The sequence below is a fragment of the Monodelphis domestica genome, chromosome 3 (assembly GCF_027887165.1).
Source record: "Monodelphis domestica isolate mMonDom1 chromosome 3, mMonDom1.pri, whole genome shotgun sequence".
NCBI lineage: Eukaryota > Metazoa > Chordata > Mammalia > Didelphimorphia > Didelphidae > Monodelphis > Monodelphis domestica.
In genome coordinates, this window is record NC_077229.1 from 142,143,624 (window position 1) to 142,168,706 (window position 25,083).

A 25,083-nucleotide genomic window follows, 5' to 3' on the forward strand; every position below is an offset into this window, starting at 1 on the left:
CTGGAACCCTGGGTCTTTTGATTTTATCTGGTGTTTTTTTTTCTTTCTTACCTATACTATGCTGTCTCACATGACACTTGTTAAGACAATATTTTGCTAGTAGTGACAGTTTAATATCCTAGTACCCAAAGAAATATTATAACCAAATAGATTTTTTAAATACTCACTAGACTTTCTTATGCAGATGTATTATTGTAAATGAATTACATTTCATTGAAGAAGAGCTCCTTCTTTCCTCTTATTTACAAAGCAACTTAGAAATAAGTGAGTGGAACTATGGCCAATCTTATGGTGAAGGATAAAGGATTTATTGGCTGAGAGAGAATTATTGTCACTGTTAGGTTTTGTTTCACAGAATTTAATATGCAACTGATGGCCTGTAAATTTTGGTAAAAATCTTAGCTGTGAATCATCATATATCCACAAGGTGCCACTAGACTCCAAATTTAATTATAGGCAGGTCTGTAATTTTTAGATTATATTCCAAAAATTCATTTGTAATTTTGTCTCATAGAGCTTAGCATTCATTTTTCTAGTAGTAATAATGTACTAAATGTTGGTTGGCTTACCAGGTCTGGTCACAATGCTTACTTAAGATATAATATTAAAATCTATCTTACTTAAAAGTTTGCTCTTGAGGGTATAGTTTCTTTCCCACTCCCTTTGATGTCTGTCCCATGTGACTAACAGTGACAGCTCTGAGTCTGAAGGCACAAAGTCAATGAGAGGCTAGTCCTTTGTGTAAAAAGGAATTCTTTATTTCTAAAGTTAACAGGGGACCTGGAGGTCCTCTTACCATACAGAAGTGTAGGGATTAACCAGCCCACAGTGACAGGAAGTAAAAACCATAGAGACAGGAAGTGAGGTAGAAAGCCAGCATCAGTTGGTTGGTGTGTCAGTTGCTGACAGTTAGGTGCTAGCAGTTGCAGGGAAGTTGGCTGCTGGGAGTGTGTTGGGTTGGTGGTTGATGTTTTGTTGCTGGAATATAAAAGGTGAGCCTGAGCTTACTGATAGGACTTTTTAACTTTAGCCTTTAGAAGGCTTTTTAGCTTTAGCCTTTAGAGGGCTTTTTGGTTTGGGGGTTTAGGGGATTTTGGCTTGGGCTATTAAGTTTTTTCTTTCTTGAACTTTTTGGGAGCTGGTTGGTCTTCATTGACAGACCTAATTGGGGTTGGATTAACATTGATTGGGTTGGTTTTGCTTGGGGTGGAACTTTGTAGGGTGGTTGTTATTAGCAGTAGTTATAGGCAATTATAGTTAGACATAAGCAGTTTTAGGTAGTAATTATAGGTAGTTATAGGATAACTAGCATAGACATTAGAAGATTTTTTTCTCTACCTCTTTATTATATTTCCCTCCTTTACTATATTCTTTTCTGTCTCTATTTTAATAAAAACTAACTTGTTAATTGTTAAAAGCTGCTTTTATTTTTGTCAAATCTGTATTTTAACATTTACACTTGCAGTTTGACTTCCAACCCTTCGAGTCATTGACTCTACTCTTTCAAAAATCATTAGTGATCTTCTATCTGCTAGAATCTCCTCAGCTCCTCATCTGAAGAGTATGCTTCATTTTTTTTAACTTTATACCAGTCAACAAGCAGTTATTAATGCTTACTTTGTGCTCAGCACTGTACTCTGCCATGGGGATATGAAGATACAAGGAGTGATAGTCCAAACCCTCAAAGAGATTACATTCTAATTGAACTGACAACTTGTCTAGGTTAATATTGGACTTAAGCATTCAAATTCTGCCTCAAACACTATATAATAGTGGTTCCAGCCTGGCATATCACTTAATCTTTTCTTTTTTTTTTAATCTATACCTTCTTTCTTAGAATCAATACTGAGTATTAGTACTAAGGCAGAAGACTGGTAAGAGCTAGGCCATTGTAGTTAAGCTATTTGCCCAGGGTCGCACAGCGAGGAACTATCTGAGGCCAAATTTGATCCATGGACTTCTGGTCTGAATATCTGGCTCACTTAGCTGCCCCTATGTCACTTAATATTATTCAGCCTCAGTTTCTTTTTCAGTTTAATGGAATTAATAATAGAATCTACCTCACAGGATCGTTGTGAGAGTCAACTGAAGTAACATGAATAGCATTTTGTAAACTTCAGAATACTATATGTTACCTTAAAAAGTATATTTACCCTAAAAACTATGAATCCCAGGAAAACTACAATTCCCAGGAGCCCACTCACTTCTTGTAACATGCTAACAGAGGAGATAAGTTGGGTGGAGTTCTGTGTCTAGCTCTCTTTCCTTCCTGTTGGCAGCTTTGGTGGAGCGGGCCTTTTGAGCAGGTAGATTAGCATGGACACATGGTTTTATTTTGTTAAGATAATTACTTTTTGTTCCATTACTTCTAGTGATTATTAATTTTATAAAACACAATATTTGGAGTTATTATGTATTAATTTTAATTTTACATATATAAATACTAGCTCTTGAGTCATTATATGGTACTGCCATTAAGCGCCCTAGTTAAGACCCTGATTGCCTTTCTCCTTGATTATTTTAGCAGCCTTCTAACTGGTTTCCCTGCCTCTAAATTCTCCCCCTCTCAAATCTATTTACAGTTTATAATGTTTACAGTCTTCCTAAATCAGAGACTTGCTATATCACTCCTCAGTTCAAAAGTCTTTGGGATAAACTACTAATTCCTCAACTTAGCATTTAAGTCCTTCCAAAAGTTCCTTTTCAGATTTATTTCTTCCTACTTCCCTTCATACTCTACATTTTAATCAAACTCAACTAGTAGGTAGTTTTTAGACTCTACTTTCCACTTTTCTGTATGTTTTCATTTTTTTAATCTTCCCTCCTCCCCCACCCCTGTGCAGCGTGTGACTAGCCTCTATATCCTGATCTTCGAGACTAAGTTAAGGTGCTGCCTTATGCCTTCCCTCATTATTTCTCTTTACAATACCTCATAGTTACTTTCTCAAGTACATGTATCCCAGCATATCTATAAAATGTCAGTTCCTTAAGAGCAGGTATTTGGTTTTGGTTTTTGTTCTTGAAACTCCAGCCTTATACCTAATAAGTAGGCACTTCATAAATGTCTATTGAATTGAATTCAGTATAAAGATTAAGCCATACTTTATACAAATTTAACTTCTTACAGGAGTTAATTTTTAAAATATTTCTTCACTAGTTTTATTTCATCCGTTCTGATTCATACTGAAAGCATTATACCACATACAGGACCTAAGACATTAAAATATAAGTTTTTAAAGAATATATTCAGTTAAATTTGTCACATAATATTAAGGTGTGCAATTTTTTCAAACCAAATACTCAATTTTTTTAAAAATGAAGTATTAGACTTTCCTTTGGCTAAGATGTGTCTTGGTTTGCTTTAAATAAAAAGAGAGAAAGAAAAACAGAATTTAGTCTTTACTATTAGCTATCTTATTTGGAGTAAAGGAGATCAGAGTTCAAATACTGCTGATGCTAGCTTTGTGACCCCGATTAGATGTAAGTCACCTAATGTCTCTCACACTTAATGTTTTCATCTGCAAAATAAGAAGAATAATAGTATCTATATCACTTGACTGTTGTGAAGAACAAATGAAATATTATGTAAACGCTTTCTGTAAACCTTTTAAATGGGTCATAACACCTACTATTTTGTTTTTAACAGCAAAGAAGCAAATGTATTTTATCATTTATGTTGGGCCAAAACTGGTCATTACACTTACCTTAAATTAGGCTGCCTTTCACTATTGTTTCCTTTATATTATTGCATTCATTATATGTGCTCTTCTGGTTCTGCTACCTTGCTCTTCTTTTGTTTATACAAGTTATCTGTTTTCCCCACTGTTCTTCCTATTCATTATTTTCCAGGAGCATTCTATTATATTCATATATCAACATTATTCATTCATTCTCAACGTGATAGTTCTTTATAAGCCTTTTATAATTATCTACTATGTGTCAAGGGCTGTGTTAAGTAAGTACTTCACAAATACTATCTCATCTGATTCCCATAACACCCTGGGATGTAGGTGCTGTTAGTATCGCCATTTTATAGGTGAGGAAACTGAAGCAAACGGAGATTAATTGACTTGCCCATAGTCACACAGCTAGTAATTGTCTGAGGCCAGATTTGAACTCAGGTCCAGAATAGCAGATTTTGGGGTTTTTTTTGTTACTTTGAAGTTACAGCAGTGGGTAGGGAAGATACAAAGAAGACTTGTGACAAAGAGATATCATGAAGCTATTATGATAATTGGGAGAACAAAATCACTAACAAGAGAAATGGAAATAAAGCAAACCAGAAATGATAGAAATCTTAAGAGAAATTATCTACAAAGGTCTTCCCTGACATTTTTTGGTGGCAGTAAAGTTGGACATAATCTCAGAGTATGAGTGAGAATAGTTAAGTAGATGCAACTGAATAGCTAACTCTAATAAATGGTGATGAATGGATTGATGCCAAACTCATTTCTAATGGAATGCCCAACATATGCTCCAAAAGAACTGATAAGGTTTAGAGTTAGAAAGGAATTGAGAGATTATTTTTCCAGCCCCCTATTTTACTTGTTATTCAGAATAAATTAAGATCTAGAGAGGCTCAGTGATTAGCTTACAACCACAAATAGTCAATACTCAAATCTGATTTTGCCCTTAAATTTATTGATATGTTAGTTCATTACATTATAATCATCACCTGACAAGATTTTCCTATAGCAAAGAAAAATCCACCAGTGGTATAACTACAACCCTCCCCATAGATCAGATTCAGTGCCCACCTGGAACCAAGAATGGCAAGGGGAGAAAGGAGTAGTCAATCCTGAGTATTTTGATTAAATACTATCTTCCTACTCATCTACACTGCCTCTGTCCTTGGCTAAATTTTATTCAATATTTTTATCAGTAATTGGGATGATGGCTTAGAGAGATACTTAGCACATTTTAGGAAGGCAAGAAGCAACTTAAAGGCACCTTCAGTCCCTTGGACCCAGGCCTGAGCAGACTGAAACAATTGGTCTTGCCCGACAGGTAAACTTTTATAGAACTAAATGGAAAAACCTCATTTGTGGGCTAAAATAAATCCACTGTACAAGTATGAGGTGATGGCAATATAATTAAACATCATCGTGGCATAGGTAAAAACAGTGATTTAGAAGACCTGAAGAGGGGCAAAATAAGCAGTACCCCCACATTCTAAAAAATAATAGTATAAAGGAGGGCTATAGATGTGTATATGGAATGATCACTGAAAAGCCAGGAAAGACCTCTGAGAACAGAAAATGAATCATCTCCTCTATCATAACAGCAAATCAGGGGAATATGAGGACAGTACAGTACACATTTCTAATCTGGAGAAGTGATTAAAACCACCATAAGGTTTAGAAAGTAGAAGGGATCTGCCAAGATTATATAGTGTGAAGAGAGAATTAGACTCTCTTAGTTTATTTTTAATGTAATCCATCAGCAACATTTAATTTAATCAAATCAAGAACTAAAAAGCACCCCTGTTTAGCACTGAACTAACCATTAAGTAAGAGTTCATAATCACTTACTGGAGAAAGCTCACACCTCCAAAAGCACTACCCTCCCCTGGGTAGTGCTAGGCAAATTGGGAGGCTGTGATTGGTTTCCATGAAGTGGGGGAGCAACATGAATGCCAGTGAGAAAACTGCTTTAAAAAGGGTAACCAGAGCATTCATTCTTTCACTCTATGTTGATGAGCCAAGCTGAAGAGAGATTCTTAGATTCATTTTGCATTGGTGAGCTGGGCTGGAGGAAGACTCTTGGAAGCAGTCATGTTGTCCTAGACTTGTCCTTGCCTGAAGCTTTCTACACTGGAGAGGCTTGCTTTGGTAGATTTCTGGCTAAAGACACCACTGGGACTTCCATGTGGAGATCAGACCTTGAGGGAGCCCTTGTAGGAGACTAAGCCAGACTTCACCAGATCAGCATTTAGGCTGGTAGGCTAGACAAGATTCTGTCTCCTTCCTACATTTCCCACTTTCAATATCTCTACCTTGTTGTAAATAAAAGCTGCTAAAAGGCATTTTGGACTTAAGAGCTAATATTTTATACACAGTGATCACAATCTCACTTTAACTCTCATATTGAGTCAAACCCAATTTTAAATCTTACAATATCTGCTAGCTCATTTTATAGAAGAGGAAAGTGAAGCTGCAAAGAGGCTTAATGTGATATAAAGACAAATGACAGAAATCAACTAATATTTTTAAATGTCTACTATGTGCCAGGCATACTGAAGATATAAATATAATGAAAAAAACTCTAATAAAGCTTATATTCTAAGGGGAAACAACAGTTGATCAGTAAGCATTTATTAGGCACTTAGACTCTATGCCATTGTTATAAGTGCTAGAAACATAAAGTAAGGCAAAAAATTGTCCTAACAAGGACATATATAATCAGAGAGAGGATAAATACAAAGTAGTTAAATACCAGATTGTTGGAAAGGGACTAGAGATTGATGATACCAAAACAGGCTTCATGTAGAATGTGCTACTTAAGCTGTATCTTAAAAGAGAAAGAGAGTGTGTGTCCATGAGGCAGAAGGGAGGAAGGAATACATTCTGAACCTAGAAGAACGCCCATTACAAAAATAGATTTCTCATGGGCAAGGATTATCATGTGTGAGAAACAGAAAAGGGTAGTTCACCTTTCAGAGTGTAGGAGAGAAGTGGGAAGATGGGGAGGAATAAAATGGAATAACTATCTTGTATATAAATGACATGAACAAAAAAATGTTATTAAAAGAAGGAAGGACAAAAAAACAAGTGTTGAAGGGGGTGTAGGAAAATGGGGACACACTAAATACACTGTTGGTAGAACTGAAGTAGTCCAACCATTTGGAGAGCAATCTAGAATTGTGTATACCTTTTGACCTAGCAATACCACTATTAGGTTTATTTCCTAATATGATCAAGGAAAATGGAAAAGAAATTATGTGTTCTGAAGTATTTATAGCAGCTCTCTTTATGGTGGCAAAGAGCTGGAAATTGAGGAGCTCCCTATCAATTGAGGAATGGCTAAATAAGTTGTGGCATATGATTGTAATGAAATAATACTGTGCCATAAGAAATGATGAACAAGTGAATTTTTGAAAAATATGTAAAGACCTACATGAAATTATGAAGAGTAAAACTGGTAGAACTAAGAAATTTTTATACAATAACAGAAATATGGTGTAAAGAATGACTAGAGAAAGAACTGATAGAGAGAAAGACATTTTACATATACATTTGTCTTTGTCAAATGATGCCTTCTCTAATGGGGGGATGCCTTCTCTAAAGGGAAGGAGTTTACTGGGTATTTAAATGTAAAAATTAATTAAATTTTTAAAAAAGAAATTAACTTCACCCTATATTTTTCTAATATTGAGATAGTTCAAATAACCTTCTTGCCCTCTATCATTGAATAAAAATCTGCTACAGGAGTTTGATATTCCACTCTAACTTGCATTGTGTTATTTGGTGTTTCATTGGTAACTTGATGAGCTTTTATAAATAATGCTATTTTTTTCTTGAAGGAATTTTTATCTCATTCAGAATTTGGATGGTTTTTTATTCTAGGTAACTGTGGGGATCATGTTGTCATAAAGAACACAAGGCATATTGCATTTTCTGGGAATAAATGGGAACAAAAAGTGTACTCTTCACACACTGGGTGAGTTAAATGATGACAATATCAGCATAGCTACTAAGTTAATGTGATGTTGAACCTGCTTGTTGTTCCTCAAGATTAGTACCATTAGTGATATATCTTAAACTACATTTTAAAAAGCTTATTTTTTAAAAGGAACTGTTTTTATCTTAGCTGTATACTGTGGTAGAGGCATGGAGAGAGAGAGAACTTGTAAGCCAAAATGCAAGAACCAGGGCTGGGGATATCTGTCAATCATGAAGAAGGTTCCAAATAGAATGTTCCCAGGAGTGGCAGTTGAGCTGACCAGGGGGAGGGAACTTGACTTGGAGTCACTCTCTCTCTGGAGGTGGAACCTGGCTGAAGGACCCTTGTAGGGCTGACTTGGTTTTGGGGAGCTCTCTGACCAAGAGAAAAACCTCTGAGATTTGACTGACCAACAGTTGGAGAAAAGCCAGGAGAAACTGAGAGATTTTGAACTTTGTTTTCTCTCTTGGGGAGTTGTCTCAGACTGAATGACCCTTGGGGGGGCTTCAGAAATTAAGCTGAGAGACTTTGCTAATTTTATAAAGAAGAAAGCAGATTTAAAAAGCTGTTGACCTCTATCTCTGACTATCCCTCTGTCACACTTGTGACTTCCCAAACCCTCAATTTTCCCTCATTTAGATTAGAGACATCCTCATCCCTCTCACCTCAGTTTCTCATCCTGTTATCCCAAAAACCCCTTGACTTGAAAGAGGAAAAGAAAAAAGTATCTTTATAGTTCACTCGGGGGAGGGAAGAATTGGGAGGAGAGGGTGGCAGAAAGAAGAGGGTTGGAGAAGGGAGGAAGTGAAAGGGAGGAGATTAGAAAGATATACTGATCCATCAGCCATCAGTAGGCAAACCTCAGAGCATGCCCCTAAGCAGATCCCCTGTAGAGCAGTTCCTCTGTGTGGCAGCATCTCTCAGCATTTCTCATTCCTACCTCCATTAAAAATAAGCAGTTTCAGGTTCCTGTAGCAGCTTTCTAGTCACAAGCCAGAGAACAGCAATCATTGCAAAAGAATCAATTTCCTTAGTTTACATTCTCTATTTCATTAAGTAACAGTTTCTCTCAGTTTACCTTTTCTCTATTTCAATACCAAAGTCACTCTTAAGTTGACTATATAAAACTTTTACTTTCAGTCACAGTATACAGAAATGTTTTATACCAGCTACAATTTTTATTCAACCAAGAGAGCCTTTGTTATAAATAGAAACCAGGCTTTCTTACCTAGATTATTCTGATTTCCTAGTCAACATTCTAGCCTCATATCTCTCTTTAAAAACAACTCTAAAAACCATTCTCTTTGGAGTACAACTTCACTGTATCTTTTACTATTATTATACTAAACTCTGTGCAGAGTAGAACCTTTTCATTTTTATAATCAAAACTATATTTCCTCTTAAAATGATTCCTGTTCTAATGCTGCCGTACAAAATGCATATCCATTTTTCCAATGTTAGTATCTGTAGCTCACTGAAGCAAACATGCCTGTTTACATTCTGTTTGTCCTCCTTCCTGGGGAGCTTGTACAGGCCTGGACCTCATTTCCTTTTGCCAATTCTAGTTCATTGAACCAAATGTGTGAGGTCTTACTGAACTAAACACCCATCTTTACACATTTCAGCTATATAACTCACTTGTATCTACTGGTCCAATAAAAGTTATCCAAGAAATTTAAAGCTCATTAAATTGATTTGATTAAAAATCATTAAATAAAATAATACAAAAAACAAGATTAACAAGATTGTGATGCAAATCCATGTTGATGCAAAGTATCATAGCTATTCTATCAGTAATAATAGCAATTTACTCTTATAATTAATGATAATACTGGAAAAGAATGATAGTACAAAAGCTAAAGTGTGCTAACACAGTAACTCACATATATTAGTTATACATTGCCTTCTTGAAGCTCTTTTCAATTTTACTTTAAAAATGTGTTATTTGTTTCAAAACAAAATGCTAGTACCATAGATTTCAAGGACTACTTAATGCTTTTGAGACATCAAAAAAAAATACACACATTAGACATATGGTAGTTTATTTTCTAAGTTTTTTAAAGCCTTGTGAAACAGTAACTAAAAGAAGAAAAAAAGAATCTCTCCTATCATTAAAAAAAAAATAGCCACTTATTCTTATGTACAAATTTTCATTTCACTTCTCCAAATCTCCAAAAATCATGAAAATTGCTGACAGTTTAAACCCCAGAGATCTTGAACTGGTTGCCTCCACAATGCTTTCTAGTCTCTACTTTCTGGAGCCTCACTTGTAAGCTTTTAAAGTCGCTCAGAAATCATTTTAGAAGCATTCAGTAAAGGTCTGAAGGTAACAAAAACAATACAGTGATCCCTAATCTATCACAGGAGTTACATCCCAGAGACCCCCTGCGATAGATGAAAATCTGAGAAGTAGCTGCATTATATTTTATTATTTACACATATTTTAAGTCTTTATAAACCCTTCCCACTCTCCTATAAACCTTTTCCACACTCTTATTAACCTACAGTCACCCAGGTTACAGAACACAGTTGTTGACCGCCTTTCATTCCATCAGCCAGTAGTGGGCCATGTACAATCTCATGTTGGTAAACTTGTGCAAGCGGTAGTGGTATACTGCATTTCTATTGTGTATAATATGGTGTTCATCTGCAAAATCCCGCAATATAGTGAAAATTCCATGATAGAGAATTAGATTATTTTTTAAACCCATGATACAGTGAAGCTGCCATAAGTGAACTGCGATGTAGCAAGGGACGACTGTATTCCACCACTATCTTATTCTCTGGGCAGCTAGGTTGCACAGTGGTTAGAGTGCCAGTCTTAGAATTAGCAGGACTCATCTTCCTGAGTTCAAATCTGGCCTCAGAAACTTATTAGCTGTGTGACCCTAGGCAAGTCACTTAATCTTGTTTGCCTCAGTTTCCTCATCTCTAAAATGAACTGGAGAAGAAAACGGTAAACCATTCCAGTACCTTTGCCAATAAAAGCTCAAATGGGATTACAAAGAGTTAGACATGAATGAAAACAGCTGAATGACCTGTTCTGTGATCATAGTTTTAAAGAAGGAAATCATTCCAATGGAGAGCCAAAACATACTTTGTCCATGATGAGAAAGTGGACAGGAAATAAAAGTGCCAGCCATATAGCTAAGGCTGAAGTGTCAAAGCACTTAAGGAGCCAAAAAAATTCACAGTGACTCTTTAGTACCTTAAACTTTGCTTCTTGAACAGTATATATTCATAAAACATTTGAAAAGTCACTTGACCAGCCTGTTCATTTCTATAGAATATTCTTATATTTGCATGGCATTTTTTTAAACCCTTACCTTCTGTCATAAAATCAATACTAGGTATTGTTTCCAAGGCAGAAGAATGGGTAAGGCTAAGCAGATGGGGTTAAATGACTTGCCTCGGGTCACACAGTTAGGAAATATCTCAGGCCAGATTTGAACCTAGGTCCTCCCCAACTTCAAGCCTGGCACTTCATCCCTGAGCCACCTAACCATCCAACATTTTATACTTTTCAAAGTACCTTCACTTAAATTAGCTAATTTGATAATCAAAAAGATTTTTATCATCACCTTGTGTGAATGGTTTGCACGATAGTTCTCGGGAGACTTTTAACCCCTAACCCTATTTCCCAGACTATACAACACTAAGGAAAATGCAAGAGAAGGCAGACTTCAAAATTTGAGTAATCTACTGCCAGTTTTCCAATAGTAGATAGATTTGACCACCAGCTAACATTGCCATTTTAAATATAAATGGTCAGATAATGAAACTTCAGCATTGTCCAATTATAAATGTAAGTTTAAATTATATTTAAGTGTAGTGTTCTAATATCTAATATGGTTAGTGGTTGAGGTATCGTGATGCCCTTAGCATTTCTAAGGAATAAAATTTATAAAATATAGCAGTTGACCACTTGTAAAAATATCATTCCAAGTGCCTTCTAGAGTTTAAGACATTTTCAGAAAAACCATACTAGGAACAATGATTTTCTTAAATAAAATGAAATATTGTGTAGAAATATGATCCTCCCCACCTTGTTTAAAAACTTTTGTTTATTTAATAGCTATCCAGGTGGTTTCAGACAAGTGACAGCAGCTCAGCTTCACCAGAAGGATCCAGTGGCAGTAAGTCTTAACATTTTCAAAAACATGTTATTTCAAAAACCTTCCCCTCATGTTTCCTTAGGACAAGTCTATCACCTCTTAATACATTTTATCCTCTTTTTACCTCTTTTAAACAAGCTACAAAGACTGATTTTAAAAGGTATAATTTATTAAAGAAGAAGCATTATGGTATTATGAAAAGATTGAATTTGAAATTAGAAGACTTGGAATGATATAATGTCAGCTTTGCCACTTGACTATGAGCAAGTTAATTTCTCAACAAGCCTCAATTTTTCTCATCTCTAAAATGGAGATTATAATTTTTGAATAGCAACCAGGTCAGAAATGTTAATTTTGAAAACTGTCTTATATTCTTGATACATAGACTATTGAATGCCAAAGTAAATGACCTATTTTTGGAAGATTAATAGGTTTGAGTTAGTTGCCCGAAAGCCTAAGTTTTTAAATGAAAAAGGCCTTTGGAAACATACCTGTTTGATCACAAACCATAACTGTTAGATCAAAGTATATTTTTTCTTTGATGTTTTATAAATTATGCATCTCAAGTTTTTTTTAATATTTTAATTTTGTTCTTGTGGGTCAATTATACACTAGGAGGCAGTATTGGCCAACTAATTATAAGATCATAAGATTTCAAATTCGATGGGATCTTAAAAATGAAGTAATTGAGCTCTTTCATTTTACACATGAATAAAGCTAAAAACAAGAGAAGTTAAATCACTTGCCCAAAGTCACACAGGTAGTAAGTCATAGTGATTATCTTGACTCCAAATCAGCTCACAATCCACTAAACCATGTTGCTTAGAAACTCTGTAATTTAGTGTTTTTAATTCATCAGAAACCCTTTGTCTGCCAAACCTTTAGACTGTTTTTTAAGAACAAAAGACTATAAAATATTTGAGGCAGTCTCTGAAAATGTTTCAAAAATTGTATCCTTAAAAAAAAAATTGTATCCTGTGATTAATAAATCAGGATCTTTTCTATGCCTTATATTCTTTGAGAATTGCCTGGGACACTCTAACCTTATGAGTTGCTCATATTCATGCCCATATTCATCCAGCTAATATGTCCCAGAGACAACTTGTACTTAGTTTTCCTGGCTCTTAAATCAGCTTCCTAGGGACTACACTATGCCACCTCTTGATTGAGAATGCTAATGGATGAAAAATAACATTGGTAAGATAATTTCCAAGCCAATAGCAGAATATAAAATTTATTGATGTTGTTATTTCCAGAATGATAAGAATTGTGCTGTTGGAATAGACCTTAGAAAATGTCTATTTTGATAACCTTCATTTTACAAGTAAGCACCAGGATGTAGCTGAACATTAGTGTTATAGTCAGTCGGATGACCAGGAAAAAAAAAGTCATTAACCTAATTAGACCTTAACTTTGTACTTCCTAAAATAGGCTCAAGGTGGCCTCTGCACCATGAAGCCTTCTCTGATCCCCTTAGTATTTTTCTCATTTTCTTTGAATCTACTTGAGTATATGTATGTGTGTGTCTATTAGTAAATAAATTCCTTGATTTCAGGGATGATGGAGTATCTGCCTTGGAATCACCAGGACCTAGTATGACTGCCAGTGTGTGTTGTTTGTTTTTCATAATATTGAGTAATTAAGATAACTTAAGTAGTAAGAACATTTTTCTCTCCAAAATAATAAAGCTTTTCTTTATTCTAACTGATAACATCAGTGTGTATTCTCAGTTAATTTTCTGTTTTTTATTCTTTTAGTCACTAAGTAAAGACATACTTCACATATAAATGAAAAGTTAAAGTTAGAATTATTTTTAAGTGGTATCTCACATAGTCATTTAAAGTTTACAAAGAATTTCCCTTATAACAGCTTGGTGAGGTACGCAAATATCCCTGTTTTGCAAATGAATAAACTGAGGCTTAGATAGGTAAAGTGACTTAGAAAGAACATTCAGTATTGTCCTGGATGCTTTAAATTCAGATGTGAAGCCTACAGTATTTTACCACCACAACACATAAAGGTGTACTGTTTATTCTAGACATTCCTAAACAATTGTTCTTGTGTAACAAGACAGGGACTATATTTAGAATAACAAAATCTGTGGGAAGCTGTCAAACTTGGTCCTGCATGGGTGCCAGAGTTGCAAGGTGACCATCTGGAAAGACAAGACACCCACTGAACCACCTCTATGTGACTTCTCTCTCATTAGCTTCCCTTACTAATGAAATTATGATTTGTGTTCTCTCTCCAGTTACAGAAGAAATATTATGAGAGCAAATACTTAAAGGATTAACACACATATGCCCCACTTTAATCCCCCCAGAATACCATTCTTAGGATCCATTCCTAGGATCTTGTTCACAGAATTAAAACCTAAAGAATTCACCCACTACCCCCCCTCCTTTCCTTCTTAACAGAATTACACTTAGACACCCCACACCCATTGCAAGCCAAACACACAGGCACATCAATCACTCCTCTAAAACACAAGCTACTGACACAGTTCACTAAATCTGGTCTGTGTACAGTGGCCAGGCAACATCACTAAGGCACCTTAATGAAACACAGAGAAAAAATAATTTGGAATTTGGGAAAATTTCTAATTTTGGTCTGTCTTAAATTACCCTTTAGCCCCATACCTAGCAGCAAAATGTTTTATTGCCCATCTCCTAAGTAATTCTGATTGATTGTGAAAGCTGATCAAAAGCAACAATGATTCTCTTAGCTGATCATCCCACAATTCAGGGGGAACTGGCCCCCTGGCTACCCTGCCAATGTCATTTATCTCTATCATGTATTTTTCTGTTGTTGCAACATGGTATATGATCACAGAATGTTGATTATGCAATTTGTCGATGTGTGACATATTCAATTATCTATAGAAGATCATATATGATTGAAATATGATTGTGTGCCAGAAAAGCATGTACCCACTGAACTATATAATAAGCATGAACCCTAAGCCAAGAGGAACAGCTTTGTGACTTCTGAGCTCCAGGTGAGCACTCAAGCTGTCTCCCATTCAGTATTCATCTAAGCCATCACTCAGAGGCAGAAAATGACCCTCAACTTTGAGAGACTGCTGGTCAGGCTTTTGAAAAAAATCTTATAATTTGATAACAAGAAGGAACTTTAGAGATGCTGTATTTTTTAAAGCATGAATCAAATATTGAAATTTTAGACTTTAAAATAAAAATACTTGGGGAATTTGACTTCCTTCCAGAAATCACAAAAATATAATCTAATTTTTAAAAGAATCTTGTTTTACTATTCCCACCATTTATTTCCCAATTTTTTTGAAAGAGGAAGAAAAAATTAAAACAGGTCATTCTCTCTCTGAAAATATCCTTTCTGGATTATAACTTTTGTTTTGCTTACATGTTGATTCATAACAAGCAATCGACTTCAAGTAAGTGAAGGCAACCCCTAAATGGAGGCTCTCAGAAGGAAATTGCCAATGGGAGAAGGATGCCAGGATGGTCAGGCAAATCAGTTTATTTTAAGCATTTAAGTGCTTTTCATGTGCAAGATACTGTGACATGGTTGAGGAATATTCCAGTGCAATGGGAATGCACTTATGGTAAAAAGTCATGCAAGTGACTAAAAAATGTGGAGAATGATTCCATTGTATTTATTGTTTTGGGGGTTTGGGGGGAGGGACAGAGTGGCAGAAGATATTTAGGGTTTTGGGGTGGCTTTTTATTTTTCACTGAATATAATGACTTTATTAATGTTACATAGGATAGGACTTCCTAACAGTGGGACCCTGGGCAAGTTATTTAACCCCAAGTGCCTAAGATTTACTGTTCTTCTGTCTTAGAACTGGTACTTGATATCAATTCTGACAGGACAGGTTTTTTATTTTTTTTTTGTTTCTTTGTTTTTAAGGGAAAAAAAGAAAAAATAGATTGTGATCATAGATCTTTTGTATTATTTGGCATGTTTTATTTTTTAAAAACCCTTACCTTCCGTCTGGTAATCAATACTGTATATTGGTTCCAAGGCAAAATAATGGTAAGGGCTAGGCAATGGGGGTTGTGACTTGCTCAGAGTCACACAACTAGGAAGTGTCTGAGGTCAAATTTGAACCTAGGACCTCCCATCTCTAGGCCTGCCTCTCAATCCACTGAGCCACCCAGCTGCCCCAAAAATAGGTATATTTTATAGGACCATGACTCTCAAAAGTCTCTGAGGGTCTTTGGGAAAGCTGATCTATTTTAGAATTAATATGTATAGAATTTTGTTGTGTAAAAATAAATTTGGCAGGTTATAAAATATTTAGATGGAAAAACTATTCCAATATAAGTTCAAAACTTTTCAAAACTGTTTAACTCGCCAATCAGTTTTAAACTGTTTAGATACTTTTGATAGAGGTAATCAAATGTATCCTCAGTGATGAAGTGAAACTCAAATGTTAACTTCCCTTCAGCGCCAGGCACAAGGACGCTAAATAGACTCTTATTATAACAATAAAGTAGTTATTAAAATATATAAGAATAAATAAAGGATTTCTAATTCTAAGGGAATCCACCCAAATAAACTCCCAGATTCCATAAGAAACTGATTCTCCTGTGTTTCACAGGCTACACTACTGCTCCCTGATCTGACTACCCCAAATTTATACTATCTAAATAAAAACTACCGCTATTATCCTTATAAATCTTAACTTCGCCTTCAAATTATAAAATAGCAAAGGTTAGCTGGTTGAGTCTCAACAAGAATCAAGTTAGGATTCTGAGTCTTAACAGACTCAGAGTCCAAACCAAAGACCAGGTTTTTCTTTGGTCTTCTCAGATGTAAACCAAGCTATAAAAACCACAATAGATATTCAATAGTGTTTTCCAAGTTGGGAAAGGAAAACATTGAGCTCCTTCAGATCTTTCCCTCGGAAAGAGAGAGGCAAAGATGTTACCTCCTCCAGCCCTGAGAGAGAGTCTCTGAGAGTGAGTCCCTGCCAACTGCCAGAGAGCAACTCCCAAATGCCAGAGAGAGTAACTGACACAGAAAAATGATTATAACTGTCACATCTGAAATTAAAATGCTCTCTCAGCTCTGCTTCAAACTCCAGTTCTTTTCTCAAGTCAGCCACTTTACTTATCTCTAAACTAATAAAACAATAGTTATTTTCTAATATCATCCTTACAATTTCCCATGCTTTTGATTTAGATAAAAATTAATAATACATTTATGGTATTTCTCAATAGTTGTTCCTCAAAGGTAATTAAATTTTGAATTTTTTGTTTTTATTTGAAATAAGAAGTGAGATTTGGTGATCTTCGCTTGTCTTTTAGTCCATTTATCCTGCAGTGGTAACCAGTGAATTAAAATATTTAGCTCCCAAGGAAAACTATCATATATCACTTTCTGCTTTTCATCTTATAGATATTAAAATTCCAGCACATATTATGGAATTACAAAGCATATGAAGAACTTCATAGTGTTGTTATATGAATTCATGAAGCTCAAGACCCAGAGCTATTGTTCTAAGTCTAAGTTGATTTGGAATCAAGAGTGTCTTGGTTCAAATCCTAGCCTGCATTCTTGCAAGCTCCATAATTCTGGGCAATTTCTTTAATCTCTGCTTTAGTTGCCTCGTCTGCAAAATGAAGATAATTATAGCATTCACTTTACCAGATTGTTTTGAAGATTAAATAAAATAGTGTGTGTAAAATGCTTAGCAGATTTTATACTACATAAGTGAGAAGTGATGTTATCAATAGCTTTGATATTGTATGATACAGTTAAAGAATTACAAACACCAATGCTATTTTAAATCTTTACTTTGGATTTTCCCCATCTTTTTCTAAACTATAAATGAAATAAATTTAGCATAACAAAAGTAGCAATCCCACAAATGCTCCATCCTCTTGAAAGGAAGAAATGAATAAATTTGGGAAAAATGCAAATTTGCAGTGAAGATACAGGAGTTGGATGGATTGGAGAAGACAGAATGTGCAGAAGGGACTCTTAGAACTCTGAGAGTGTGGTTCTGGAGTGATTAACTGTCAGCCTTGGGAGGGGGAGTGAGGAAACAGTGAAAGAGGTCACTGCTTCTGGACTTGGCTCTCCCTCTGATCTAGCTTGTGATCCATGCTAATCTCTTACTGTGGTTGAGATCCCAGCTAGCAAATTCATTAATCTAGTGACATCTACTCAACTCCTAAGAAGAGAAAATACCATCTTGACTGAGTTGATCTGTTAAGTTACCTCTGTAGGCTCAGCCTGCATTATTTGATGACTAGATCAGTCCTGTCACCCGATTCCTGATCCAGCAACTAGATCTGCATTCTCACCACAAACTATTTTGAGTGGGCTCAGACTAGGACAGTTATACAGGAAGATTGGGAAACTTGGACAGAGAGGGAGACGGAGTAGCTCCGACAGTGTTGGAGACTGAAGAGGCCCTTGTGGATCAGAGGATTCTGGGATAGATAGAGGTTTATTAGCCTAGGGAATTCCTTAGTCCTCCATTCCTTACCCAATCCTAGTTATTACCTTTAATAAAACTATTGTTGTTAAGATCAAGAAGTCAAATTTGCATTTTTCAGAGCTCCAGACCTGAGGGTAGCCATCTTGCCCTTGGGCCAGGAAGAAAAAGCTACAACAAACTGCTACATAACCAACCTTATTTAAGGGTAAATCTACAAAGCTTTTACTTTTCTCTGATGTTTCCTCTACATTTTATGTAAACCTATTCTATCTGTTCTCTTCTCCCTCATCCACACATAATTACGTCACATCATCTGCTACTTTTGCTTTGTCTATAATTCCTAAACCACATTGTATTCTATTTGTTTTTCAGATTGTAAAACTAGCTATTTATGGAATGTTACCAAAGAACCTCCATAGAAGAACCATGATGCAGAGGTTACATCTTTTTCCAGATGAAGTAAGTCTTTATAGTTGTTCTTAGTGATGATTTGTTTTCTCTATATTATCTTTTTTTATTGCAGTCATATAAATCCATAGGCATGCTTTCAATTATCTTCTAAATCATCTTACATATTGTTTAAAAACATATTCATAGGGGCATCTAGATGGTTCAATGGAGAGAGGGCCAGCCCTGGAGGTGGGAGGACCTGGGTTCAATTCTGGCATCAAGGTACTTCCGGCATCAAGATACTTCCTGCTTGTGTGACACTGGGCAACCAACTTAACCACAATTGCCTAGCCCTTGCCCTTCTGTCTTGGAATTGTTACTAAGACTGAAAACAAGAGTTAAAGAAAAAAAGAGTTATATATAAATTAATATTGATATTGATTTTTCTTCTGTGGTTCCTTTTAGTGAATGTAATTTCCTTCTTTACTTTAAAGTGAGTTTTTGTTTTTACTTTGTCTCATAACATGATTACAACTGCTGATTTTTTGCATTCATTTGACGCATAGTAAATTTTTTTTCTAGCCCCTCATTTTTATCCTGTGTATGTCTTTGATTTTTATTTATGGTTTTTTTACAAGTAACAGTTTGCAGGGCTTCATTATTTTTACCCATCTGTCACCCTCACTTAATAGATTAGTATAATCCATTCACATTTAAAATGATTAAAATTAGTGTTATATTTTTCTCTGTTTCTAGTATTGTTTTTCTTTTCTGAATTAGGCTTTTTTGTTGTTCCTCTTCATTTATAAACCCAGTGCTTTATCTCTGGTTATTTTTACTTATTCTGCTTTAAGATAACTGTTCCAACAGGTCCTCTTCCCCTCACCCTCAAATCCTCCCTTTTTGTCTCTGTTTTTCACGTTTTGGAGTTCCTCTTAATAATCCCTTTTTTTCCTTCCTTTAATCTAGTTATTTAATTCTTCCATTCTTTTTTTCTACCAATTAGTTAAGAAAAATCCCTCTTTTCTTTCAGTTTCATTTCATTCTAGACCTTTATTCTTAATTCATGGCTTTATACCTTCTTTCTTTAGCTTCTGCATTCTCCGTGGAATTAAAACTTATAACGTACTTCTTTTAAGTTCCCTCTTCTAAACAGTTTATATACCTTGTAATTGATCCTTCCCTTTTTATTCTGTTGTATCTTAGAAGTATCAATTCCTACAGCAAATAGGATAAAAGTATTGCCCCAAAAGAAGAAATTTCCTATGCTTCTTATTATATAGTTTATTACAATCTAGTCGTTCCCATGATCATTTTTTCCATTTGCCGTGAAATCTCCTTTCTTGGTCCATGCCCTTCTACCCTTCTTGATGTCAAATTGCCCTCAGGCAATTCTCCTTCTCATAAGGCAATGGTGCTGTCCATGGAGTGAAATATGTAGATCCTTGATGGGGATGATGTTGATAATGTTGAGATACAAAGGTTGAGCTGGTTCCTCAATACCCCACAGTGAAGGAGACCCGTGAGCCTGCTACACAGTGACCAGTATGCTACTCAGACTCCCAGACTGATTTTTTAAAATGGGACAGGGATTTATTTTTAGAAATAAGGTAATATGAAGGGGAAGATTAAGGAATTAGGATTCCCTGACTCTAAAGGTTCTAGCTAATCACCCACCTTCTAAGATATCTGCATGGAGATTTCTTCTTTTGCTTCCATGCTCCCTAGGCCCTGACCTGTTTGTCTAAATTCCCAGGGCTAATTGGCAAACTAACACTACTTAATCCTCCCAGATTACTTTAGTAGGATAAATAGGTCTTCTGAGTAGCTTCAGGGTAAACCCTTTTTGTCAGGTTTCAACACTATTAGGGTTAGGCCTAAGTTGGCTTCTGACCTTCCCACCACAGACAGTTTGTACAGGCTTGCTGGTTATAGGCCTTCTGAGTAGACAGGTACTTTCAGCTTGCAGGAACATTAATGATTTCAATGCAAAGAAGGGTTTTCTCCAGTCAGGAACAGCAGGGATCAAGGTAATCCACTCCAAGAGATAGGAAATCAAATCTCCTGAGCTTCAGAGAGAGAGAAGTTCCAGCTCCAGACAGCCCATGAAACAGGAAGTCTTATGAGCCCCCTACTAACTGCTGGTGTTCACTTCTGTCCCCTTCCCTGCATTCCAGAACAAGTTTCATCATTTCCACAGCATGTGGTCGAGTCTAGCAAACCTCTCTCTTTCACCTGTTTGCAACCATTTCTCTTTTTCCCTTTTTACAGGAGGTACAACACTCTTTCAGGGCATAGTGAGATGGGTCCTGTGTAATGAATATAATTCTTTTGGTATTTTAAATATAATAGTACTTAAGATTAATGGGCAATAAAAAATGATCACTTGAATACTGGAAATACAAATACAAATTTTCTGCTTGCAAGAAACATATTCTAATGGGGAGACAACAAATACATATACAATAAATACAGCACTAGAAGATAGCATCTACTAGGTAGATTATTACATTATTACATTATTCCACTGACATATAGCCTCATAGATTAAGAGTTAGAAGGTGCTTTACTCCATTCTCCTCATCTTATATCTGTAAGATGAAACAGGACCAGAAAAGTTAAGTCACTTGCCCATGGTCATGAGGGTAATAAGTGCTAGAAACAAAATTTTTCAATTCCTCTTGAGTCCAAAGCTGGTACTCATTTTACCACTCTGCCATACAGCCTTTAAAGTCAAGGGCATCTGAGACCTATGTTAACCTTGGAAAAAGACTTACTTGGTTTAGGGTTACTATTGTTGTCACACAGCATTTATTAACATAGCTATATGCTATGTCCAGGGCTTAGCCTAGTCATTTTAATTAGGCAATTCATGGTAGTATTTTGTGGTGGTTATTCTATTGTGTTATGATAAATGCCTAGTTTTGAATTGAAAATTTATATTTTTTTTAATATATTTTATTTGATCATTTCCAAGCATTATTCGTTAAAGACATAGATCATTTTCTTTTCCTCCCCCCCACCCCCCATAGCCGACGCGCAAGTCCACTGGGCATTTGATGTTTTCTTGATTTGAACCCATTGCTTTGTTGATAGTATTTGCATTAGAGTGTTCATTTAGAGTCTCTCCTCTGTCATGTCCCCTCAACCTCTGTATTCAGGCAGTTGCTTTTCCTCGGTGTTTCCACTCCCATAGTTTATCCTTTGCTTTTATGAATGGTGTTTTTTTCTCCTGGATCCCTGCAAATTGTTCAGGGACATTACCCCACCATTTATGGAGAAGTCCATTACGTTCGATTATACCACAGTGTATTAGTCTCTGTGTACAATGTTCTCCTGGTTCTGCTCCTCTCGCTCTGCATCACTTCCTGGAGGTTGTTCCAGTCTCCATGGAACTCCTCCACTTTGTTATTCCTTTTAGCACAATAGTATTCCATCACCAACATATACCACAGTTTGTTCAGCCATTCCCCAATTGATGGGCATCCCCTCGTTTTCCAGTTTTGGGCCACCACAAAGAGCGCAGCTATGAATATTTTTGTACAAGTTTTTTTGTCCATTATCTCTTTGGGGTACAGACCCAGTAGTGCTATGGCTGGGTCAAAGGGTAGATATTCTTTTGTCACCCTTTCGGCATAGTTCCAAATTGCCCTCCAGAATGGTTGGATCAGTTCACAACTCCACCAGCAATGAATTAATGTCCCTACTTTGCCACATCCCCTCCAGCATTCATTACTTTCCTTTGCTGTTATGTTAGCCAATCTGCTAGGTGTGAGGTGATACCTCAGAGTTGTTTTTATTTGCATCTCTCTGATTATAAGAGATTTAGAACACTTCTTCATGTGCTTGTTAATAGTTTTGATTTCTTTATCTGAGAACTGCCTATCCATGTCCCTTGCCCATTTATCAATTGGAGAATGGCTTGATTTTTTGTACAATTGATTTAGCTCTTTATAAATATGAGTAATTAAACCTTTGTCAGAGGTTTCTATGAAGATTTTTTCCCAATTTGTTGTTTCCCTTCTGATTTTAGTTATATTGGTTTTGTTTGTACAAAAGCTTTTTAGTTTGATGTAGTCAAAATTATTTATTTTACATTTTGTGATTCTTTCTATATCTTGCTTGGTTTTAAAGCCTTTCCCCTCCCAAAGGTCTGACATGTATACTATTCTGTGTTTACCCAATTTACTTATGGTTTCCTTCTTTATGTTTAAGTCACTCACCCATTTTGAATTTATCTTGGTGTAGGGTGTGAGGTGTTGATCTATTCCTAGTCTCTCCCACACTGTCTTCCAATTTTCCCAGCAGTTTTTATCGAATAGTGGATTTTTGTCCCAAAAGCTGGGATCTTTGGGTTTATCGTATACTGTCTTGCTGAGGTCGCTTTCCCCCAGTCTATTCCACTGATCTTCCTTTCTGTTTCTTAGCCAGTACCAAATTGTTTTGATGACTGCTGCTTTGTAATATAGTTTTAGGTCAGGGACTGCAAGGCCCCCATCATATGTGTTTTTTTTTTCATTATTTCCCTGGATATCCTTGATCTTTTGTTCTTCCAAATGAACTTTGTTATGTTTTTTTCTAAATCAGTGAAGAAGTATTTTGGTAGTTCAATGGGTATGGCACTAAATAGATAAATAAGTTTGGGTAGGATGGTCATTTTTATTATATTGGCTCGTCCTATCCATGAGCAGTTAATGTTTTTCCATTTGCTCAAGTCTAGTTTTAGTTGTGTGGCGAGTGTTTTGTAGTTGTGTTCATATAGTTCCTGTGTTTGTCTTGGGAGGTAGATTCCCAGGTATTTTATTTTGTCTAAGGTGATTTTGAATGGGATTTCTCTTTCTAGTTCTTGCTGCTGAGCTGTGTTGGAGATATATAGAAAAGCTGATGACTTATTCGGGTTTATTTTGTATCCTGCAACTTTTAAAGTTGTTGATTATTTTGACTAGCTTTTTCGTTGATTCTCTAGGATTCTTTAAGTAGACTATCACATCATCCTCAAAGAGCGATAACTTGGCCTCCTCCTTGCCTATTTTAATGCCTTCGATTTCTTTTTCTTCTCTAATTGCTACTGCTAGTGTTTCTAGTACAATGTTAAATAATAGAGGTGATAATGGGCATCCTTGTTTCACTCCTGATCTTATTGGGAATGCATCTAGTTTATCCCCATTGCAGATGATGTTAGCTGATGGTTTTAGATATATACTGTTTATTATTTTTAGGAACGACCCTTCTATTCCTATGCTTTCTAGTGTTTTTAATAGGAATGAGTGTTGTATTTTATCAAAGGCTTTTTCTGTGTCTGTTGAAATAATCATGTGATTTTTGTTGGTTTGCTTGTTGATATGGTCAATTATGTGGATGGTTTTCCTAATATTGAACCAGCCCTTCATTCCTGGTATAAATCCTACTTGATCATAGTGAATGACTCTCCTGATCACTTGCTGGAGTCTTTCTGCTAGTATCCTATTTAAGATTTTTGCATCTATATTCATTAGGGAGATTGATCTATAGTTTTCTTTCTCTGTTTTTGACCTGCCTGGCTTTGGAATCAGTACCATGTTTGTGCCATAAAAGGAATTTGGTAGAACTCCCTCTTTACTTATTATGTCAGGGAAGGACAGGAAAGCTCAAACCCCAACAACCCCACACCAGAGAGTCATCAAAGTCCAGTGGCAAGTATAAGGATGTTATTAGAAAATAGCTATTTGGTTTATTAGTTTAGAGAAAAGAAGTAGAGAAGCTGACTTGAGAAAGAATTGGAGTTTGAAGTAGAGCTAAGAAAGCGTGTCAATTTCAAATGTGGACAATTATAACTAATTTTTCTGTGTCAGTTAATCTCTCTGGAAGTGGTTGTTGGTCTCTGGCAATTGGCAGAGTCACACTCACAGAGACTCTCTCTCAGGGCTGAAAGAGATAACATCTTTACCTCTCTATCCATCTGAGGGAAAGACTTGAAGGAGTTTAGTGTTTTCTTTTTCCAACTTGGGAAATACTAGTGCCTATCTATTTCTGTCTTCATAAATTGGTTTATATCTGAGAAGACCAAAGAAAGATCTGGTCTTTGGTTTGAACTCCAAGTCTGTGAAGGCTCAGAGTCCTAATGTGATTCTTGTTGAGACTCAACCAGCTAGCCTTTGTTATTTTATAAATGTAAGGTGAAGTTAAGAATTATAAGGATAATGATGGTATTTTTATTTAGAGTAGTATAAATTTGGGTTAGACAGATCAAGGAAGATTAGTGTAGCCTGTGAAACACAGGAGAAGTGGTTCCTTACGGAAACAGGAAATTTATTTGGGTGGATTTAGAATCCCTTAGAATTAGAAATCCTTGCTATTCTTATATATTTCAATAATTCTTTTTTAATAATAAGAGTCTCTTTAGCATCCTTGCAACTGGCCCTGAAGGGAAGTTCACATTTGAACTTCAATTCACTTTATCACTGAAGATACTTTTGATTACATATATCAGAAGTATCTAAACAGTTT

At 35.8% G+C, this 25,083-nt stretch overlaps 1 protein-coding gene across 1 annotated transcript in view; it reads left to right on the plus strand.

The window, feature by feature from the left end:
- MRPL13 (mitochondrial ribosomal protein L13) overlaps positions 1–25,083 on the plus strand; it is a 59,172-nt gene that overhangs the window by 5,997 nt on the left and 28,092 nt on the right. Inside the window, exons 3-5 of the mRNA XM_007488258.2 lie at positions 7,566–7,659; positions 11,738–11,798; positions 18,580–18,666. Coding sequence (XP_007488320.2) covers positions 7,566–7,659; positions 11,738–11,798; positions 18,580–18,666 — 242 coding nt within the window. The remainder of the gene's footprint in view (positions 1–7,565; positions 7,660–11,737; positions 11,799–18,579; positions 18,667–25,083) is intronic.